Source organism: Drosophila biarmipes, chromosome 2L (genome assembly GCF_025231255.1).
Source record: "Drosophila biarmipes strain raj3 chromosome 2L, RU_DBia_V1.1, whole genome shotgun sequence".
Classification (NCBI taxonomy): Eukaryota; Metazoa; Arthropoda; class Insecta; order Diptera; family Drosophilidae; genus Drosophila; species Drosophila biarmipes.
In genome coordinates this window covers 3,897,395-3,915,565 of record NC_066612.1, presented here as the reverse complement: position 1 = coordinate 3,915,565, position 18,171 = coordinate 3,897,395, and the positions used below count along the sequence as shown (strand labels likewise).

The 18,171-nt window shown below is 40.5% G+C and overlaps 3 protein-coding genes across 3 annotated transcripts; 1 reads left to right on the top strand and 2 right to left on the bottom strand.

Moving 5' to 3' along the window:
- Positions 1–13,969: 13,969 nt before the first annotated feature.
- On the top strand, positions 13,970–14,720 carry LOC108028978 (trypsin). The gene has a single exon (XM_017101018.3). It carries the CDS (start codon positions 13,970–13,972, stop codon positions 14,696–14,698), a length of 729 nt encoding a protein of 242 aa, XP_016956507.1. The 3' UTR covers positions 14,699–14,720.
- A 350-nt stretch (positions 14,721–15,070) lies between these two features.
- On the bottom strand, positions 15,071–16,064 carry LOC108028914 (uncharacterized). Its single transcript, XM_017100933.3, has 3 exons — positions 15,843–16,064; positions 15,336–15,783; positions 15,071–15,273 (listed from the first exon to the last, which is right to left on the bottom strand). Exons 1-3 carry the CDS (start codon positions 15,948–15,950, stop codon positions 15,194–15,196), a joined length of 636 nt encoding a protein of 211 aa, XP_016956422.1. The 5' UTR covers positions 15,951–16,064; the 3' UTR covers positions 15,071–15,193.
- Positions 16,065–16,938: 874 nt separating this feature from the next.
- On the bottom strand, positions 16,939–17,842 carry LOC108029028 (myosin-2 essential light chain). Its single transcript, XM_017101075.3, has one exon. It carries the CDS (start codon positions 17,631–17,633, stop codon positions 17,058–17,060), a length of 576 nt encoding a protein of 191 aa, XP_016956564.1. The 5' UTR covers positions 17,634–17,842; the 3' UTR covers positions 16,939–17,057.
- Between the last annotated feature and the right edge of the window lie 329 nt (positions 17,843–18,171).

The window sequence follows — 18,171 nt, the reverse complement described above, 5'->3', positions numbered from 1 at the left end:
AATGGTCAAATTTTTCTATTGCTTTAAAATTTGAAGAACAATAGTCTTCCCTGAAATAAAAGACATTAAATTCCGTGTAAAACAATGGCGCTGCTCTCTGCATATCGCCTGTCATATCTCTCATCCCGATATCCAACTGGCAGTGCCCAAGGCTGCGGCACGGGGACCACACTTCAGCGAACCCTGACCCCAATCTATCCCATCTATTGTTCCGACATCGACTGAATTATTAATCAACAATAGGAACGCCGAGAACAATGCCAGTAGAGCACTTTCCCGCTGTCAAACTCCGACTCGACACGTGTGGAATCGGAGATATAGTATAGTATATGTCCGACATATATAACCCCATACCTGACCACTGTCAATGCAATCCACATTTACCAGATACATTTTCATTAGAGCAATTTTCGTTAATTACTGCTGACTAACGATGGGAAAAGGGAGGCGAACACTTTGAAGGCCAGTCGGTAAAGTGTCTTTTTCAATTTTTCGGTAAACGAATGATGCAGAGGGAAAATATTTTATGATTTTTAGATAGATTGCAAATTGTGTTAGATAATGTATAAAAAAAATAAATGATGCCTCTAAAAAAAATACAGGCTTAGAATATATATTTATTTTTAGAGCAAAATATATCACAAAATATATTAGATATAGTTTTATAAAAAGTCTAAAAGATATTCAATGATAACTATTAAACAGAAGAAAATATAGAATTAATGAAACATATAAACTTAATATATTTTCCAATTAATATACATTTCTAATTAATATTTGTTCCTAGTGCATTATTATTTTGCTGCAGTTGCTGTCAAAATGTAATACCAATTGTTTACCTTTACCCTTTAATTTCAAAACATTTAACTAGAAAGCATGGGAAAAGAATGCAGGGATAATCTCGATATTTATTTAAATTACGATATATTTTGGCTTCATTTTTTTCTCAGTGCGCGCGTCCTTTTTCGTGCACTTCCTGTCAATCGATGTTGCAGTTGCTGGACCTCGATTTCATTTCGGTTTCGCTTTTGTTTTCCTCTTCGGCTTCGGTTTGGCATCTCTGACCTATAAATCATCTAATGGCCGGGACAGGTTGGGTTTTGTTGGGGTTCTACGGTTGAGGATCATGATGTGGATGTGGATGGGCATGGGTTTCGGGGATGTTCCCGCTGCAACCGCATCAACCCCCGCACATGTGTCAATATTTGTGCGAAATGCGGCCGCAGTCTCATCGACACAAACACTCTCCATCATCCACATTCGGTTTCGGTTTTTGTGGGTTTTAGTTTGTTGCTCTGCGAGTTGCAGCGGCTTTGTTGTTCATTTTTGCCCAACTAGGGAGACAAACAAGCTTTTAGTTGTTTAAATTTAAGTTGCCGGGACAACGGGACAACGGCCAACAAAAAACGCACGAAAAACAAAGCCAGAGGTCAAAAGTCGCATTGAATATTTTAACTATTTTTCAGCTGGCAGTCGACTTAATTTCCGTTTGTGTTTTCATTGCCCGATTTGAAAGTTCACAGTTTACATTTGTGAGCAGCTGGACATCTGTTTTGCACTTCATTTGTTATGGAATTGAATTTCTTGAGGTTTTCCCTGGCAGCTCCCTCTGCTTTTCGTCCTTTTTCCCTTTTTCGCCTGTGTGCGTGGTGCACAACGTGGCGTATGGGCTACTTATTTGCCATCTGTCGTGGCTGGCTTGAGAAATGAAATGAAATCAAATGCAGTCGACTGAGAAATTGAGAAGAAGAGTTTGGAAAGAACTTATTTTTGCGAGTTTTTGTTCAAACTTTCGAGTTGAGCATCCTTTGAGTGGTGTAAAGCATTTGAAGGGTTGTGTGAAACATTTACTTTGGAGTGTGGCAATATTATTGTAGCTTAAATTGTTCAAATAAAACTGTGGAGAAGTTCAGGTGAAGAAATTAAGAATCCAGATCCATTTTTTTATCACTTTGTTGATTTTGCATATTTTATTTTATTTTTTAATTTCTTGAAAGCTTATTTGTTTTTTAAATGTTTTATAAATATGTCTTACTAATTTGTTATCAAGAAAGTGTTCTTTTCGGAAGTGTCCTTTTTGGAAGTGTCCTCTTTGAAAGTGTCCTTTTTGGAAGTCTTCCTTTGGAAGACAAATCCTTTCCTATTTTTAAATAACATTACAAACTCTGTAGTTTGCCAAATGTTTCTCTTAGTTTCTAGACCGTAACGTAGGCAACAATTAAAACGCAAATCTGCAATTGTTTAAACTTTAAACCCTGTGACCACAATACAGGACAATGGATGGCAAAAAGAGCCCAGTGGAAGCAAACCGCAAAAGGCAGAGTGGAAAAATCTAAGAGCATTTCAGCCGCAAGCTGCCGCAGGTCCCAAAATAGTCATAAATTTCGAGCCTTTTTAACAAGGAGCAGCAGGCAAATGGGAAATGTAAAGAGCAAGTGGATAAAAATAAAGAAAAAAGCTAAAGTATCTGGAGAATAAGTGGAACAGCGCCTAAGGCGTTTGCTTTAATTTACTTCCTTTTTTTTTTTGCAATTTCGTATTCTTCTGACCATCACCTTAATGAAAAACTTTAAAATTGCCCCCAAACAAAGTAAATCATGTTAGCTCGCACAAAGTGCAGCCAGAAATGTAAGTAGTTAATGGCCATTGAAGGGCCGTAAATGACCAGCCTGAAAGTTGACGCAAATATATTGTTTTTAATATGGCAACTGTTAACTGCAGCTCGCAGCGGAAACGGAAGTGGTGGGGCAAGAAGGACCTCGTCCTGCTGCATTTCATATTGCCAAAGCGCGAACATTAAGTGGCGCTGTCGCCTGGCGAAGTCGTCCTTTGGCCGAATGAGAGAGTGAGAGAGCGAGAGAGGGACAGGAAGGAAGTTAATGCAGGGCATTTGCCTCTGGGTGCGTGAGTGTGTGTGAGCTGGTGTCAGTGTGCGTGGGCGTGAGAAATATGTAATTGGAGGGCGAATATCGAATGGGATATGCGCTGGGTGACCAAAAAGGCATTAACGCAGAAGTAAGGTATCTGCAAATTACATTTTAAGATAAAAACAGGACTCCAAAAATTGTTTTAAATTTTATTTTTGCTAAGGATAGGCGCCTTAAAATGTAATAATACTTTTAAAATAATATTACAGTTTAATCAGCTTTCTTGTCCCAAATTTCCTTGTTAAGTACTACCAATACAACCTTTGTTGTCATGAAAGCAACATCCAATTTGTACAGGGTATCCAACCGCTGCCCATCATCGCCAGCATCCGGGCCACGCACGTAGTCACGACCAGGAAACCCATACACTCCAAAAACTAAACAAGGGGCGGGGGTGTGGGAGTGACGGGAAGTGGGCGGACGGATGGGTGTATGGCTTTTTGGGGCGAAACAGCACGGGCATTAAGCACGTCGGCAACATAAATATTTTAATTTTGCTAAAAATTTGTGCTGAAAAGTCGCTTTTTTGCATTAGGAAGTGCGGGGCCGGGACTTCCCCGTCAGACGCACACAGACGCGCTCGTACACAGACACGGCGTAAACTAAACAAAATGGCGTCGACGAAAGGATGCGCCACGTTACCATGTAGCTACGTAACTGAGATGCTCGCTGTTGTTTGCCCTGTTTTTCCTGTGCTCCGCTGTAATGATAAGCGCTGTTAGTGTTTTACTTTAATAGGCAAAATTATGTGGCCACACAGCACCACACACACGCACAAGCAAACAAAAGACTTTGACTCAAACACGGCTCAAAGGCATAAATTATTGCGGTTAACTGGCTTCGCTGGCTGCTGCGAATGGAGCACGGAAAGCGTTGTCAAAGCCCGGTTGTTGGTTGGCCAAGGGGACTATAGCGCTGGCCTGCTCCAGATATATAGTACTGTTCCTGTTGAGTTGGTTAGTTACGACATAATAAGGAAAATAGCAGAATTTGTGCTGAAATTTTGCACAGTTCTAAGCTTGATTTTCTTTTTATTCCAACAGCCTGCAAAAGTTTGTCCAGATTTATGCAAAGAGTTGGGCCTGTTTGGCTTGGCAAGCAATTTAGTTTGAACTTTGATGATTAATGGTGAATTTTCGAATCTAGTTTGGCTATGAAATGAACAACCAATGTAAAATAAAGAGCTGGTTCTTAGTTTAAGAAATTTAATTTCCAAACTATTTAATTTGTACTAAACCTTACAATATCTTAATAATTCCTTGGTATGTAAACCTTTCTACTTAATTACTTTTCCTCACAGACTCCTCAATTAAATTTAAAGTGTTTGAGCACCTTGAATCTGGAGCCATTCATCAACTTAATTAAGTGGCTATCGAATTACTGTGTAATATCCTTGCATGCCCAAAATATTTGAAAACATGAGCTCGGCTCTAAAGTTTACAACAGCTTGCGGTTCGTTACATGCTTTTTAATTGGACCTTAATGAAAGGCCGAGCAAATATTTGCGCAAATTGCAATTTGCTAAAAATTTGCAAATTTGAATTTCCGAATTTTCTGTTAATTGAACACTCGAAGTTGGCCTGTTTGCACTTTGCATTTGCTGGGCCTGCAGACAGGCCAACAACGGGCAAATATGTGTGTGCAAACACCAGCCGGGCCACAAGCAAACATGGACAAATGAATGGTTAAATGTGTCACTAATTACGCAATGGCCGGCAATCAATCAGCGGCGAAAGGAAAAACGTCCTGGCCAAATGGTCGATTGGGGGACACTTAATGGCGTTTAATATTCAGAAAAGGTTCTTAGCATCCCGAGCGGCCATATAATGTACTCAATTAAAATGCGAGCAAGACAAAGTATCTGCCACTCTATCTGCGGCAATTTGTGTGGCACCATGGCGAATACTTAATTTGACAAATGGCTGAATCGGCGTGGGAGTGTGTGCATAGTGGGGAGTTTATTTGTATTTTTTATGTTTCAGCTACTCCGTTTATAGTTAAAAATATGATTAAATAAAGCTTGCTTAGTGGAATTTTCATGGCAGTTTTGTTTTGTGAAAATAGTTTTAGTACAGCTAAATTAATTATTGATTTTTGTGTATCAAATGTCGTTGGTCTATGGTTGAACAAATAATATGCTATATTTCCCACATTGTCATTTCTCATCAAGAGCCTTATTGTCAGCCATTTAAATGGCCACTGACTTTAATTATAGAGTGTCGCTGAATTATGTTGGGCTTTTCATGGGTCATTTGGCATGCATTATGGGGAAAACAAAAGAGCGGCTAACAAGTCACAAATACACCCTGCCAGGAGTGATATGAAATCAATTTGGCAGATCGAAAATCACTGGCAGGCATCGACATCCACATCGCATATCTGTCTGAATGGCTTGACAAATGTTTGGCTTGAATACAAAATATTCGTAGACAAGAAACGTCAGAAATGGGGGCCAAAGTTGCACTTGAGCTGCATGTCTGGCTGAAAAAAAACCTGAAGGATGCAGCTTCGACTCTCGTCTGTCAATCTGCTCTCTAAGTCAAGTGTTTGGCTGTCTGTCATTCAGTGATTGACGTGTGCGGGGCGTGTCAATAAACCGGCAAGTCAAGTGCCGCAAAATTGCAAAGAACCAGCTCAAAAATGGCAGGCAAACGGAAGTTAGAATCTGGGGGATGGCCTGGTAATCCTTTGAGCTGAATTAAATTCGATTTCATTTTATTTAAGAGCCAATCACCAAGGTATACACATCAAATTACTTTCGCTGTTTGCTTTTCTCTTAGCTAAATAAATCTTTAATAAATAAATAAACTTCTTATAGTACAAGAAATAGCTTTGCCTACAACTGAAAACCAAGAAGCAATTCATTATTTTAATTCCCGTGTAATTGAAGGCATAAATTGTATTATATTTCTGGCCGAATTTTCTCATTTTTGGTCTCAACTTGTTTTTATTTCGCCTTGCCCCCCAGCTGCCAGTGGCTAAAAATACATGGCGTATACGTAATGTTGTTTTGCAGCTTGTTTATTGTCTGTAGTTATTTGACCCCAGGAGAGTCTGCTGCGCGGCTGCTGCTATTTTTGGAAGCCCAGACAATCTTAATTTTTAAAGTAAAATTATGTTTAAGGGAGGCGTAGAAAAAACGGAAACGCAATTAATTAAAGGCCGCCACTCGCTGATGGATGGCCAAACCGCAGCAAATGTGTAATTTAAAATTAATTTGCACTAAATGGGAGCCACCCTTCGATGGGGCTGGCGGCGCACATGCCACATGCAATCGCTGTGCCACATTGCGTGTGCTGCAGGCACCTTGAAAAGCATTTAAAATACCTGCCACCTCTTCGCGCTCGTATTTTGACACGAATTTTTAATTGTTTGCATCGACGGGGGGAGTGGGAAATTGGCACATTCGGCGGGCTTTTTGCACTCTGCGGTTTTCTAAATAACTAAATATCTTTGGGGCTTTGGTTCAAGTGGGTCTCATTGAGCCGCTTCTATGGCTGCCTCCCCACCATTTGTTCCACATTCTCCGGTTCTTTTGGCCCCACCGGCGGGGGCAAAGTTTCCAGATATTATCGCTGACCATTGCCCGGTCACTCGCTCTCTGTCCACTTGGCACTTTCTACTTTCCCTTTCTTCCTGGCCCTACTCCACCCATGCCATTTGGACTGGGTTCTGCGCAGCATGTTGATTTATATTTATATTTGCTGTCCAAGTGTATCTCGGCGCGGCTCTAAAGTGGGTTATGAGGTTGCCAGCGGGCCATAAATTGAATTATGGCTCACCAAATGGACAAGTCGTAAGCGTGAATTATTGTCAATAAAGTTGGACATTAATTGCAGAAGCATTGCCTAAAATGTATACACATTTTTGGTTTTCAAGCGATGCATTACAGTTATTTTTGTTCTATTCCGAAAAAGACTTTAAACAAAATGATAAATATTTTAATATATATTTTAATATACATTTATAAAATACCTTCTTAAATACCTATCTTTGCTTATTTAAGGAATTCAGCATAGCCCTCAAAACCATACTCTATATATAACCACTTTTGCAAGTTTCTTTTGCAAAAATAGCAGCACATAAATATTTAAATAAATCAATCAGACAAACGAAAGCTCTTGTAAATATTTGTAGTCTGCTTTCGAGGGCCCACACACACACACACAAGCGAACACAGACGCCCACTCAAATTTATACAAAAACAATCAATTGACAGCTCAAATCGCACACACACATGCACATGCTCACGCACTTTTGTTTCTCTTCTGAATGGGCTATAAATGCCGGCTAAAGGAGCGCATAAAAAACCTCGCCAAAATGCTTCAAATGTAAGATAAACAAACCGGCAAAAAGATTCACCAACGCACACATGTGCACAGCGCACACAAGCACACACACGCACACTAGTGATAAAAGAGAGTTTTTCCAGCCAAACGCAAACTCACCTAATTTCCCGGGAAAAGAGCGCGAGGGAAATTAAGAGAGGGAAGTTTTCGCTTTCGGTGCTTTCTGGCATGAAAAATACTACTTCCAAAGATGCTTAAAGAAAAATTGAATTTTATGATCGGTTTTTTTAATTATCTTTAAGGTTCTTAAAATAAGAAATACTCTAATATGTGCAAGTTTTATTGATTAAAGATATCTAAAATTATATTTTCTATCTTGAAATGTAAATTCTTACTTATTCTTATAAAAATAAAAAAAAAAAATATTTCAAAAATTAAAATATAGGGGAGATGTGGGAAATAAATAATAAATAATAAATAAATAAAATATGTTTAATTAATAAAAATTGTATATATGTTGTGATTAATTTATATTTTATAATTATTATATTATTAGCTTATTGTAGAATTGGCTTCTTAAAGCTCTATTTTTTTAAGTTTAAATTACCTTTTTAATACTGTTGTTACTGAAAAGGTCACATTTTTTAGATTTATTTGTGCTACTTGTGCTTTAGAGCACGCATCGCTGCAGAAGCAACAAAAAAATGTAGCACACTTCTGGAGCCGTAAAAATGCCTAACTAAAATGGCTTTATAGGTGCTCTTGACGACAAGCCGAAAATGCAAAAACAACTAACAAGAAAAACAGGCACCCGCAAACAGGGAAAACAAAGCATAATAAATTGGGTTTTCTTGCTGGCGTGGCTGCTGCACTTAATAATTATAATTTATGCAAGAGTCAACAATTGTGGGCGACCGAAAAACGATGCCATACAAAGGTGCACTTGCTATTCGGCGCACAGGGGAAGCGTATAAACTTTTGCCGAACACTAAATTTGCATAGTTTTGTTTCTTAATTGCCTCGAAAATGGGCTTCCGTTAAGGGTAAGTTATGATCAAGGAGGTCTAGAGCTGAGATAAAGTTCTTCATGGGAGCAAAATCGAAGCACAAAAAACTTTATTACCCTACCTTACCTTACATTACTTTTATAAAGTTTCTAGGAATATTCTATTACCTATTGTTACGTCATACAATATTATGAAAAAGTACAGTTCCTGCCTGACCGGGAAAAGTTCCTAAATACACAAAGAAAAAAACCGTGTGAAATCATAAAAAAAACTTTAATTAAGAACGTTTGGTCATAATAATTGGTCAAGACAGAATGTTCTTGAATAAAAAAAAATATAAAGTAAAATTGGTAATGTTTTTTTTGATTAGGCATACTTCAAGTAAGGATCACTACGACAAACTTAATATTTAGGAACAACTTTAAGTCAACTGAATACAATTTTTCTTAATTAAGGAACGCTTTTTCTTATTAAGAACGTTTTGTTCTTAAATTCTATTCTTAAGAATTCAATTAGACTGCATTTTTTCCCACTGTGCGGGAAAATCCTTAGCCTAGCTGTTTATTCTTCCAATCTTCACAGAACTATCCATTCGTTATCCCAAAAACAGATTCACTTTGAAGAAGTGATGAAGTGGCTATGCAATTATCATCTAACTGATGGCCGGACTTCTGGCCTGGTCCTGACATTATCGCGATGTTGTGCTCTTTGCAATCGCAGGCTGCGAATTTCGAATTGATGTGCTTCAATAAATTTCGGGGGGCGGAGCCAACGAGGTGTGTTACGATGTCGGTGGTTGGGGGTTGGGGTTGGGAGTTGGGGGAACCCCCATGCGTTCGCCCTCCTGTCCGTTACAATGCCATATGGTAACCGAGACCGCAGCTCCCCACCCCGTTGCAGGCCGCAAAACCAGTTGACACATGTTGCAGTTAACATGGCAAGTGGATGTGCCATGGACGGCCTGCATCCCGTGTGGAGAAGGCTTCAAATGCCAGTTCAGTGGACTCTGTTTGCGGTGCAAAGTGATTTGCCATTATAGCACCGCCCACAAGGCGCCGGCCCCAACCACCACCGACAGCACCACCACACGGACTTCCCCCGGGACCGCTGTCTTTGGCACTTTGATCATTTGCCATTTGCCTGTTTGCGTTTTAATTAACTTACACCGGCTTAATGAACTTTCCAGACCTTTGGAGCCCCGAACTCAATCCGAAAGAGGCTGCTTATTAGCTCTTGACATGGTTCCATCGTGGCCATCCCATTGTGTTGCGTGCCGGATATTTACTGGGCCATTCGCAGCTGTAATTGTCGTTGCGGCCAGTCGATCGGATGGCCAACACCTTGGTCATAGGGCTTAGGCCACCTCGTAAGCTGCTTAGCCGCTGAGCTCTTGATTACCAAATGGAGTCGTTCGATGGGGATAAGAGGACACAGTTGAGGCATATCCGACACCTTAAATATACAACATTTAAGCAGCTATTTTAGGTACTAAAAAAGCTTACATCCTTGGGTAAAAATAAATATTTAATAATATATTTCTTATAACACTACCTTCAATTTATTTTTAGAAAAGTGTAGAATAATTTTGGGTTCCTTTGGGGCATTTTATTATACACAAAACGCAACTCATAAATTAAAACGTCATTAGGGTCTGCTGGGGCCACAATTTCCTAGCTCGACTGCACAACAAATCCATAAAATCATTTGTGTAATTGAGCCAGGCATTTGCCAGGCTCTGCCATTAACAGCAACTTTGCTGAAAATTCCAACAAAACAGGGGAAATGAAATGAAATTTTCATTAATTTCATCAATTGAATTTGTACTTTCCCCTCGGCGGGATTAATGGTTTGTCGTTTAATTTTTCCGGAAAATTCGGCACTTAAAATATAAAAAGAAGGCTCGAAGGATGTTCGACAGCTTTTCCTATTTTCACTCTGCCCCTCGGTGGGCTGTCAAATATTTGATTTGGCCTTGGTCTAAGGTTTTTTGAAGGCCACTCGAAATAAAATGCCCCTCGATACGGAGGCGTTTGAATGGTACCATCGAGCATTCGAGTGGAATTTTAAGATTAGTGGACTCGAGATGGACTCGGCTAATTGGGCAGCTTATTAAAGCCCGGCCAACTGTAGTAAACCGGCCCCTAGTCAGTGAACTTGAAGTTGGCCTCAACTTTCTGCGGAGCGAAACAGCTGCTGGCTGGGAAAAACTTTTTGCCCACTTACGCCCCAAGTTTTAGCCCCATAAATTTCCATATTAGAGAGCAGAAGGGAGCAGGAAGCTGAACAAACATAGTTGATCCAATTAACTGACTAAGAATCACTTAGGTCGAAAGTTTGGCCCATTGCTTTGAGGCCTCAAAGTTGTGCCCTCAAATGGCTACTCGATGCACTCGCCGGGGGAATCCTTCCTGGCACACACATGTCCTCCATTTCATTGTCCTGCGGTCGCTGCAAACGAAGTGGGATTGCGGGGCTTTTGACGAGACAATCTGTATTCATTGCCACTTTAATATTTAGCGATGCGTAAGTCGCCGTCAGTCACTTCACAATAAAGTGATTTTTTTATACTTCCCCATCCGGCTGTGTGTGCTCTGCGTTTTTTCCAGTGATTTTAAGTGCAATAATTTGCATTGCAACTGACACGATATCACTGCGAAGTGCAGTGCTTCCCGCCGGCACTCACCGCCAATTGACGAAACAAACACGCTAGTTGAACATGGCAGAAAAAACGAGTGCATTTAAACTGCCAGAGAGCTATTTGAATTAACACTTCCGAAATTGTTCAGAATAATTGGCGCATTTTTATCATTTCCACAAAGAAATACAATCGATTTTTTGGTCTGTTTGAAAGGCTGGCTGGGATATAAAAAAATGTTGGTCGTTTAATGTGTTTATAATTTAAATTTAAATATTTTTCTTATTGATTAAACTAGCATACATTTAATTTTAAAATTTTCTTCTAATTATTTCTCTCACATAGCATTCTTTGGTCATTTAATAATGTTCTTATTTATGTTTTTTTTTAACTTTAGAATATACGTAGCTTGCACAAATGTAATCCGCACTTTCAGTAAAAAATGTCAAACTTGTGATCCCTTTTTTAATCCTTTGACAGGACACCCCTCATCTTTGCCTTGCAACTCATTAAAAATGTTAAAGGGGCAACAACAAAGCCAACAAAACGGCAGAGAGGGAAAAGGCGACGAGGAAAAGCGGTGGAAAATCAGGGAAAGATGCCAGGGCAAATGGAGGAAAAGGGAAAATCCGCGAGTGAGTCAAGGTGAACACACACACTTTGGCCCAGAGATCCGTTTTGGCAAGCAAATGAAGCCGGGGTGCGGACCTTCGGAAGACACCCCCAGTCCCCGGAAAACCCTCTCGCCCACCCTACACCCACATCCACCCACCTTGCCGAATGCAATTCCTCTAGACTTTTGCCTTGCTTCCTTTGTTTATTTGCTCAGTGCGTTTTCAGTTGACTGCATTGCCTTGCGTGGGTCGGAAAAGCGGGGGAAAACCGTGGTGTGGGGCGATGGAAAATCGGGAGTCGGCAGGGGGAAAATGCAATAAGTCACCGATTGGCGACAGGCTGCACAAATGTGTGGCCTAGTGCGAAAAAAACGCGTTGCGTACATGAAAATATGGGTTACCAGTGCAAGGCTGCCCACGGCATATTACGTATACGTACGTATACGTATTACAGTTGCCTAGTGTAATGGAAAGCCATAAAAACGATTTATGGCTGAGGGAAGGAGATGGCCACAGGGCACCAAGGGTTAATCAAGGTCAGCCCCCTGGGATAACTCTTAACACCTTGTTTTTAAGGAACTCCTGGTTATGGCTTTGTAAGGTCAATAAAAGATATGTATCTATAAATAAAAATTCACTTTTTTTAATTTTTGTAAGTATTAAAAATGTCGTTGTTAACAATAAATGTGTAGGAATTTGAAATACCTTTTAAATTTAAATTTGTTGCCTAAAAGTATGCCGAAACCAAGTATGCTGAGAATCAATTCAACGTACTCCTGAAAATAAAATATATATTGTTGCATACTTTTAGAAACCTTAGAACAAGATTTGAAACATATTTCAAAAACCTACTGATTTTTTTTCCAGATAGCTAACTTTTTGGAAAAGGCTAATCTAAAGACAAATACAGTTCACCAGTGTAACTTGCCTGTATCTTGTTGCCCCACAATTGATTGAGTTTGGGGATTTGTAGATATCATTAGCTGTCCCACAAGACAGTTGGGCTCGTCCCTGTCTGATTTAGCCATTTATATTCACATTTCCAGTCCATCGTTGGCCTCCGCCGGGGCTGGGTTGCAATTAATCGTTGAAAGGATTACACGCCCCCTCGGAGGAGCTCGACTCTCATCTGCCCACTTAAGTGATGCTAATTTATGGCCCCAGCACATCTTGTTTGTTTGTCGTCTCCCATAAATGAGCTCTTCCCCAGGGACTTCTTCCCTGACTTTGCTCGTTTGCCGCTCGGCTTGTCCGGTGCCATTTTCGCCAGGAGTTTTGCGGTAAGTTTTTAAGCCGAGATTAGGCGGCATTGTTGCCAGTTTTGTTCACCGTTGTCGGCGGCTTGTTGTTTGCATTTCAATTGGACAAACAAAAAAGCGAAAAATAATATCAGCTTATATGGCACTTAAAGATATTAAAAGATATCATGGTTTGTCCAAGCATATCAAATGATCACTACCATCTATAATTTTATTACGTTTTTGATTTTATTTATATTTATTACCATATGTTTTAAATCACCTTTTTAAACCATCACTTAAAGTACCTTAAATCCCTTAGTTTCGCTTGGGAGTGGCCGCATGTGTTCTATCCCAATTTTAAACCAGCGAATTAGGGACTTCCGCTGCCGTCATCATCTTTCTGCCCTAATGAAAGGCATTGAAACAGGTCAAAGGACACCTCTGTCCCTGCCATTTGCATCCTGTTTTCCATCCCATCAATTGCAGCTGATTGTTATTGTTGTTATGGTGGCGACACCAAATTGCAACCGCATCCGAATCCAACCGACTAATCAACGTGTGACTCGCACACTAATGAACTACGGCCGCCAATTAGCCAATGGCCACGCCCAACGCCTGCTCTTTGACCTCCACGATTGACCGCAGAAGATTGAGTGGCGCTGACCGGACGAACAATACGGCTGACCCATCGCTATCCATTTAATGGCCTCAAATGCCATCAGTCAAAGGAGAGCGCAGCTCCTTTATGAAATCCCTGAAATGCTCCATTGTCATGCCATAGGAGGTCTCCAGTAATGTCCTTGTCTTTACAAGTTGCTAAACTATTCCGCTTGGTTGTTTCATTGATACTGTGTTCTGTTTTAATATATTCCTAGGGTTTTACAGCTCAGCAATTTACGGACCGTAAAAAATTTAGTTTCTCATCTGTTTCTTTTTTCAATTGAATAATCACTAAACAATTACTTGGATTCTAAAATTACATTTAAAATTATAAATGTAATGTAATTATATTTTATGCATACTTTTGGGCACCTAAAACGAGATTTTGATGTGATTTCAGAACACTTAGATTATTATTATTATACACTTTAAAAATTATCACAGGCATGTTTCAACCATATTCTTCAAAACTCAGAAAAAAAAACTTTAGGTAACCAAATCGAAACCGAATCGGCAAAACGAAATCCATTTTCTTCGCATTAGTTGCAATCTGCTAAGAAGACTAAAAACACCGCCTAACTCCAAGTAAAATCATAATGTTGGCATGGTCTTGCATTGTGTTGATCTTATTTTCACGGAGCTCTCACGGCATCCACAACGGAGTCGATGCTAAATTCGACTTTTGGACCTTCATTGCCTCTGTGTCGATTAATGGCTATCAGGAGTGCGGTGGAACTGTTATCGACAATCGGATCATACTCACCGCTGCCCAGTGCGTAAGGGATATTCCAGTGGGCAATATTACAGTCCGTGTGGGCTCGGCTTTTGTTAATAAGGGTGGCGAAGTCATCAGAGTAAAGGCGATGGAGGTTCATGGCAGCTATAAGGAGTTGAACAACGATATTGCCCTGCTTTGGCTCAGGACATCTGCGCTGTCCAAGAGAGTGACCAAGATTCCACTGCCCACCAGCGAACCCATTCCCAACGACTATCCCAGCAACGCGGGATGGGGCGAGAAGTCACTGGAGTCCAATGTGCTGCCAAAACGACTTCAGAACGGAGTCACTAAAATTCATGAGCGATCGGTATGCATCCATGAGCTCATTGAACCGATTGGCCCGGAGCTGCTCTGCGCATTTTACGCCCATAACGACATTTGTCCCGGCGACTACGGAGGTCCCCTGATCCTGTCCAACAAAGTGGTCGGCATCGCAGTTACAGGACACGGCTGCGGATATGTCGGTCTGCCATCTCTCTACACGAACGTCTTCCATTACCTGAAATGGATTGATCAGCACTCAAAGAAACTTATGAAAAATAAATGAAAGTACAACTGTCAAGTGGAAATCTTTATCGTAAGGTATTATTTTAGTCTGGAGGTTGGGTAGTAAAGTGTAAATATATATGTATAATATATACCATTGATCTTACGGCAGCTTTTAGAATAAGCTAATGCCAAGGAAAGTACTCGATCGGAATAAAGTAGCCTCCAACAATCCTTTCCTTTGGCCCAGGAGTCCGAGCAGCTGAAACCAGGACCATTTCAGCTTAGTATGCCTGAACAGTTTTCACTCTTTTATAGCTCTAGGTGTTGTGGTTATCTTTGAGGAATTCAAAGAGGTAATGGAAAATGTATCTATCAATTTAAGTACCATATATGGTTCCTCCAGCTTATCTGTTGAACAGTTTTTAAGTCATTACTTTTTTATTACTTAGGGAAACTTAAAAAATGTAGATGATTTCAAAGGGGCTTAGGGGGGCTTTTAAAAATTTTATATATCTATTATCATAAAGTAGAGATCTTCAGGACCATATTTATATTAATTTTCTTTTTCTGAGTAAAAGTTGTCTATCAGCAAGTCATACATTTGCAACCGTTGCATGTAGGCTGTAAAAGCCACTAAAGAAAAAACTAAAATAAGTGATATTTTCAAAAATTAAATATACTCGTATATCACTCACCTGCCGCCAAAGAGCCAATAATGACAAGCCTGGACATAAGACCGCTTCCCCTGGTCTTCTTCTCTTCCTGAGGTTCCTCCAGCATCCTCGGGCAACTGGGACAGAGTGCTCTTAGCGGCAGATCTGCTTCCACAGCTTGTTTCACCAAGCTAGAGAGGGATTCCATGCCAGAATTAGCCAACGAAAGGGGCTTAGCCTCCAGACGAATGGGTAAGCTTTTTGTGACAATATTGCTGCGGGAAGCTTCACCAAAAATTTCCAGAATTGTCTGGCCATTCAAATGATGTGGAGGAGCATACATAGACTGGATGGAAAAGAGATGTTTGCAATCTAGATCCTCGTGAAAATCCAAAGCCTTCAGACTAATGCTGACCTCGATGAAGCTATAAGGTTCTATTCTGCCGGCATGAGGAATGGCGGTATAGTGCCGCCAGGCTTTTGATTTCATCTGGAAAAGATAGTTATATTTAGATAGGAAGATACATAGTTATAGTAAGTGCATCTCACTTTGAACAAGACCTGCCGATTGGTCGGATTCATCAAAGTCAGCATCCTCCTTTGACTTCGATCATATGGGGCATAAAAAGTCAGAAGTTGCGGATTCACGCTGAGCATTCTTCCCCTCTAAAAGCTCCCCTTTCAATTGATTTTGACTGGTGCTGGTTTCCCTTTTTTTCTTTTTTTTCCCTTTTTCGAGAGCAACCGAAATGTGTCGGAAATATGCCAGGAATCGGAGTGTTTCTGACAGCATTTGCATATGCTGCCCATCGATCCGAGTGCAGTGCATGTTTTTGCATTTATGGCCACCAGATGCCACACCCAAAGTCCTCCCAAAAACGCTGCCCACCGAATCGCTGACCACAGCTGGAGGCATCATCGCGCATTAGCATTAGGCACTTTCCATGTTTTGGGGGCCGGCGCTTTGAAATTATTTGCAATCCATTGCACTTGTTCTGGGCAGCCAGCTACAGCTACAGCTACAGCTACAGCTACAGCGGTTCCGAATCCGATTCCCAATCCCATTCCCACAACCGAATGGATGATGAACTCAGCTGTCCAGTTGCCTTTTTGGGTCATTCGTTTCCCTGCGGAGTACTGAAAACAGAACAATTGATGATGCCATATGTGGGGGGCGCTCTGGATAAATAATGGCATTGAGGGGCGTTTAGATTGATTCACCGAATCAATTCATCAGATACATTTTTGTATCTTTTGCAATCCGAGTATATAAGATAATTTTTGGCAGAGAAATATTACCAGTATTTTAACAAGACAATGTTAATGAAAACTTTTCCGTTTAATCCGGTATGTATATTATAATATATTCCTGATATTTGCTTGCCAGTTTATTATGAATTAAATCGTTAAATACATCTTTTGTTTCTCTTTTAAGAGAGAGACTTAAATCATTTTTGATATAAAAAAGTTACCAGTATCCCTAAAAATTGATCTTAGATGCATGCTTTATTATACTCCTGATAGATGCTGGCAATCTTATTTAAAACCCATTTATATACCTCCCAGGACTAATTTTAGGTTTTCTAATGTATTTATACATTGTTATTTTTTATTTAAATGTTGGTATAAATAAAACATATTCTCCTTGGGGTTGCAACACATATTTATTTAAATCACACTTTCACCTGCCTTTAATTGATAGATTTGCTTTCTGGATTATTCTTCTTATCTACTCAGATTCTTTTCTTTTCCACTTTCCTTGAGCTACCCATTGACAATATCATGAATTAGCTCCTTGTAGTTGACCAGGCCCTGCTCGTTGATCCTGCCCTTCAGCAGTTCATCGACTTCGAAGGCACTCATGCGCTCGCCGCACTGGGTTAAAAGCCGCCGGATTCTGATGGCGGTCAAATAACCGGAGTTATCCGTATCGAAAATGCTCAGGCTGTATGTCAGTCGCTCCTCCTCGACCAGCTTCCTCTTGGGACTCGACCTGCCGCCGTGCTTGCCCAGACTGCCGTAGATGGTGAGCACCTCGTCGAAGGAAATGCGATCCATGGTGGAGGCCTGGTACTCCCGGACATGCTGGCTGACCATCGCTTCCGTGGGGTTGGCACCCATCACTCGCAGACAGTTGCCCAGGTGGCGGATGGATATCTTATTATCGCCCCGAGTGTCGTGCCCCAGGAATATGGCATGCATCTCCAGGATGCGGTTCTTATCCGGCTTTGGGTTAGGAGGCGGTGCTGTCAGGTCGCTCATCATCTTCTGATTGCAGCCTGCTGGGTTTGATGATGGATGAATGGAGGGTGGCTTGGGTTGATTGCCCTTCCTAAACATCGTCGGGATGTTTGGGTCTACGGGTTCGACGGTCACGGTTTATGGATTACGGCGTGCGGAATGGACGGGTGCTAGCTAAATTCGTGTACTGGCTGTTAAATGACACACATGGTGCGGGGGAAACGATAAACAATGATTGGAAGACACAGAAATATGATTTTGCCGGACATGCTGACAGGTGAAAGACGACTGACTTGATCCGGATTTGATTTACAAATGTCAGGGGATAATTGAGTATAATCGAAAGTTTAGAGACTGCCAAACCAGATCCTCCCTTATATAAATACTAAACCAAACAAAATAAAATATTTTATATAGCACACATTTATTTTCCTAAATAAAAGTAAGGAAGTGAAACTATGTAAAATGCCACTCACTATTTTATAGTTCTTTTTTTATTTATCACGAATAATTACCTGTATGCCAGTTGAGTACCTCACATTTTTTCGCTGAATTCCAAACCAGTTCGTCTGGGTTATCTGTAAGTTACTGTTCAAGTGATCATTAGCCAACGACTTTGGATAAGCTTCATAAAACT

What these genes read in the sequence shown, in the direction of transcription:
- LOC108028914 (XM_017100933.3), bottom strand. Translation starts at nt 15,950, where the DNA reads ATGCTCAGCGTGAATCCGCAACTTCTGACTTTTTATGCCCCATATGAT. An exon ending in ATCGGCAGGTCTTGTTCAAA is followed by an intron (nt 15,784 to 15,842) that starts GTGAGATGCACT and finishes TATCTTTTCCAG; the next exon opens with ATGAAATCAAAAGCCTGGCG. An exon ending in TATTGGCTCTTTGGCGGCAG is followed by an intron (nt 15,274 to 15,335) that starts GTGAGTGATATA and finishes TTTTTTCTTTAG; the next exon opens with TGGCTTTTACAGCCTACATG.
- LOC108028978 (XM_017101018.3), top strand. Translation starts at nt 13,970, where the DNA reads ATGTTGGCATGGTCTTGCATTGTGTTGATCTTATTTTCACGGAGCTCT.
- LOC108029028 (XM_017101075.3), bottom strand. Translation starts at nt 17,633, where the DNA reads ATGTTTAGGAAGGGCAATCAACCCAAGCCACCCTCCATTCATCCATCA.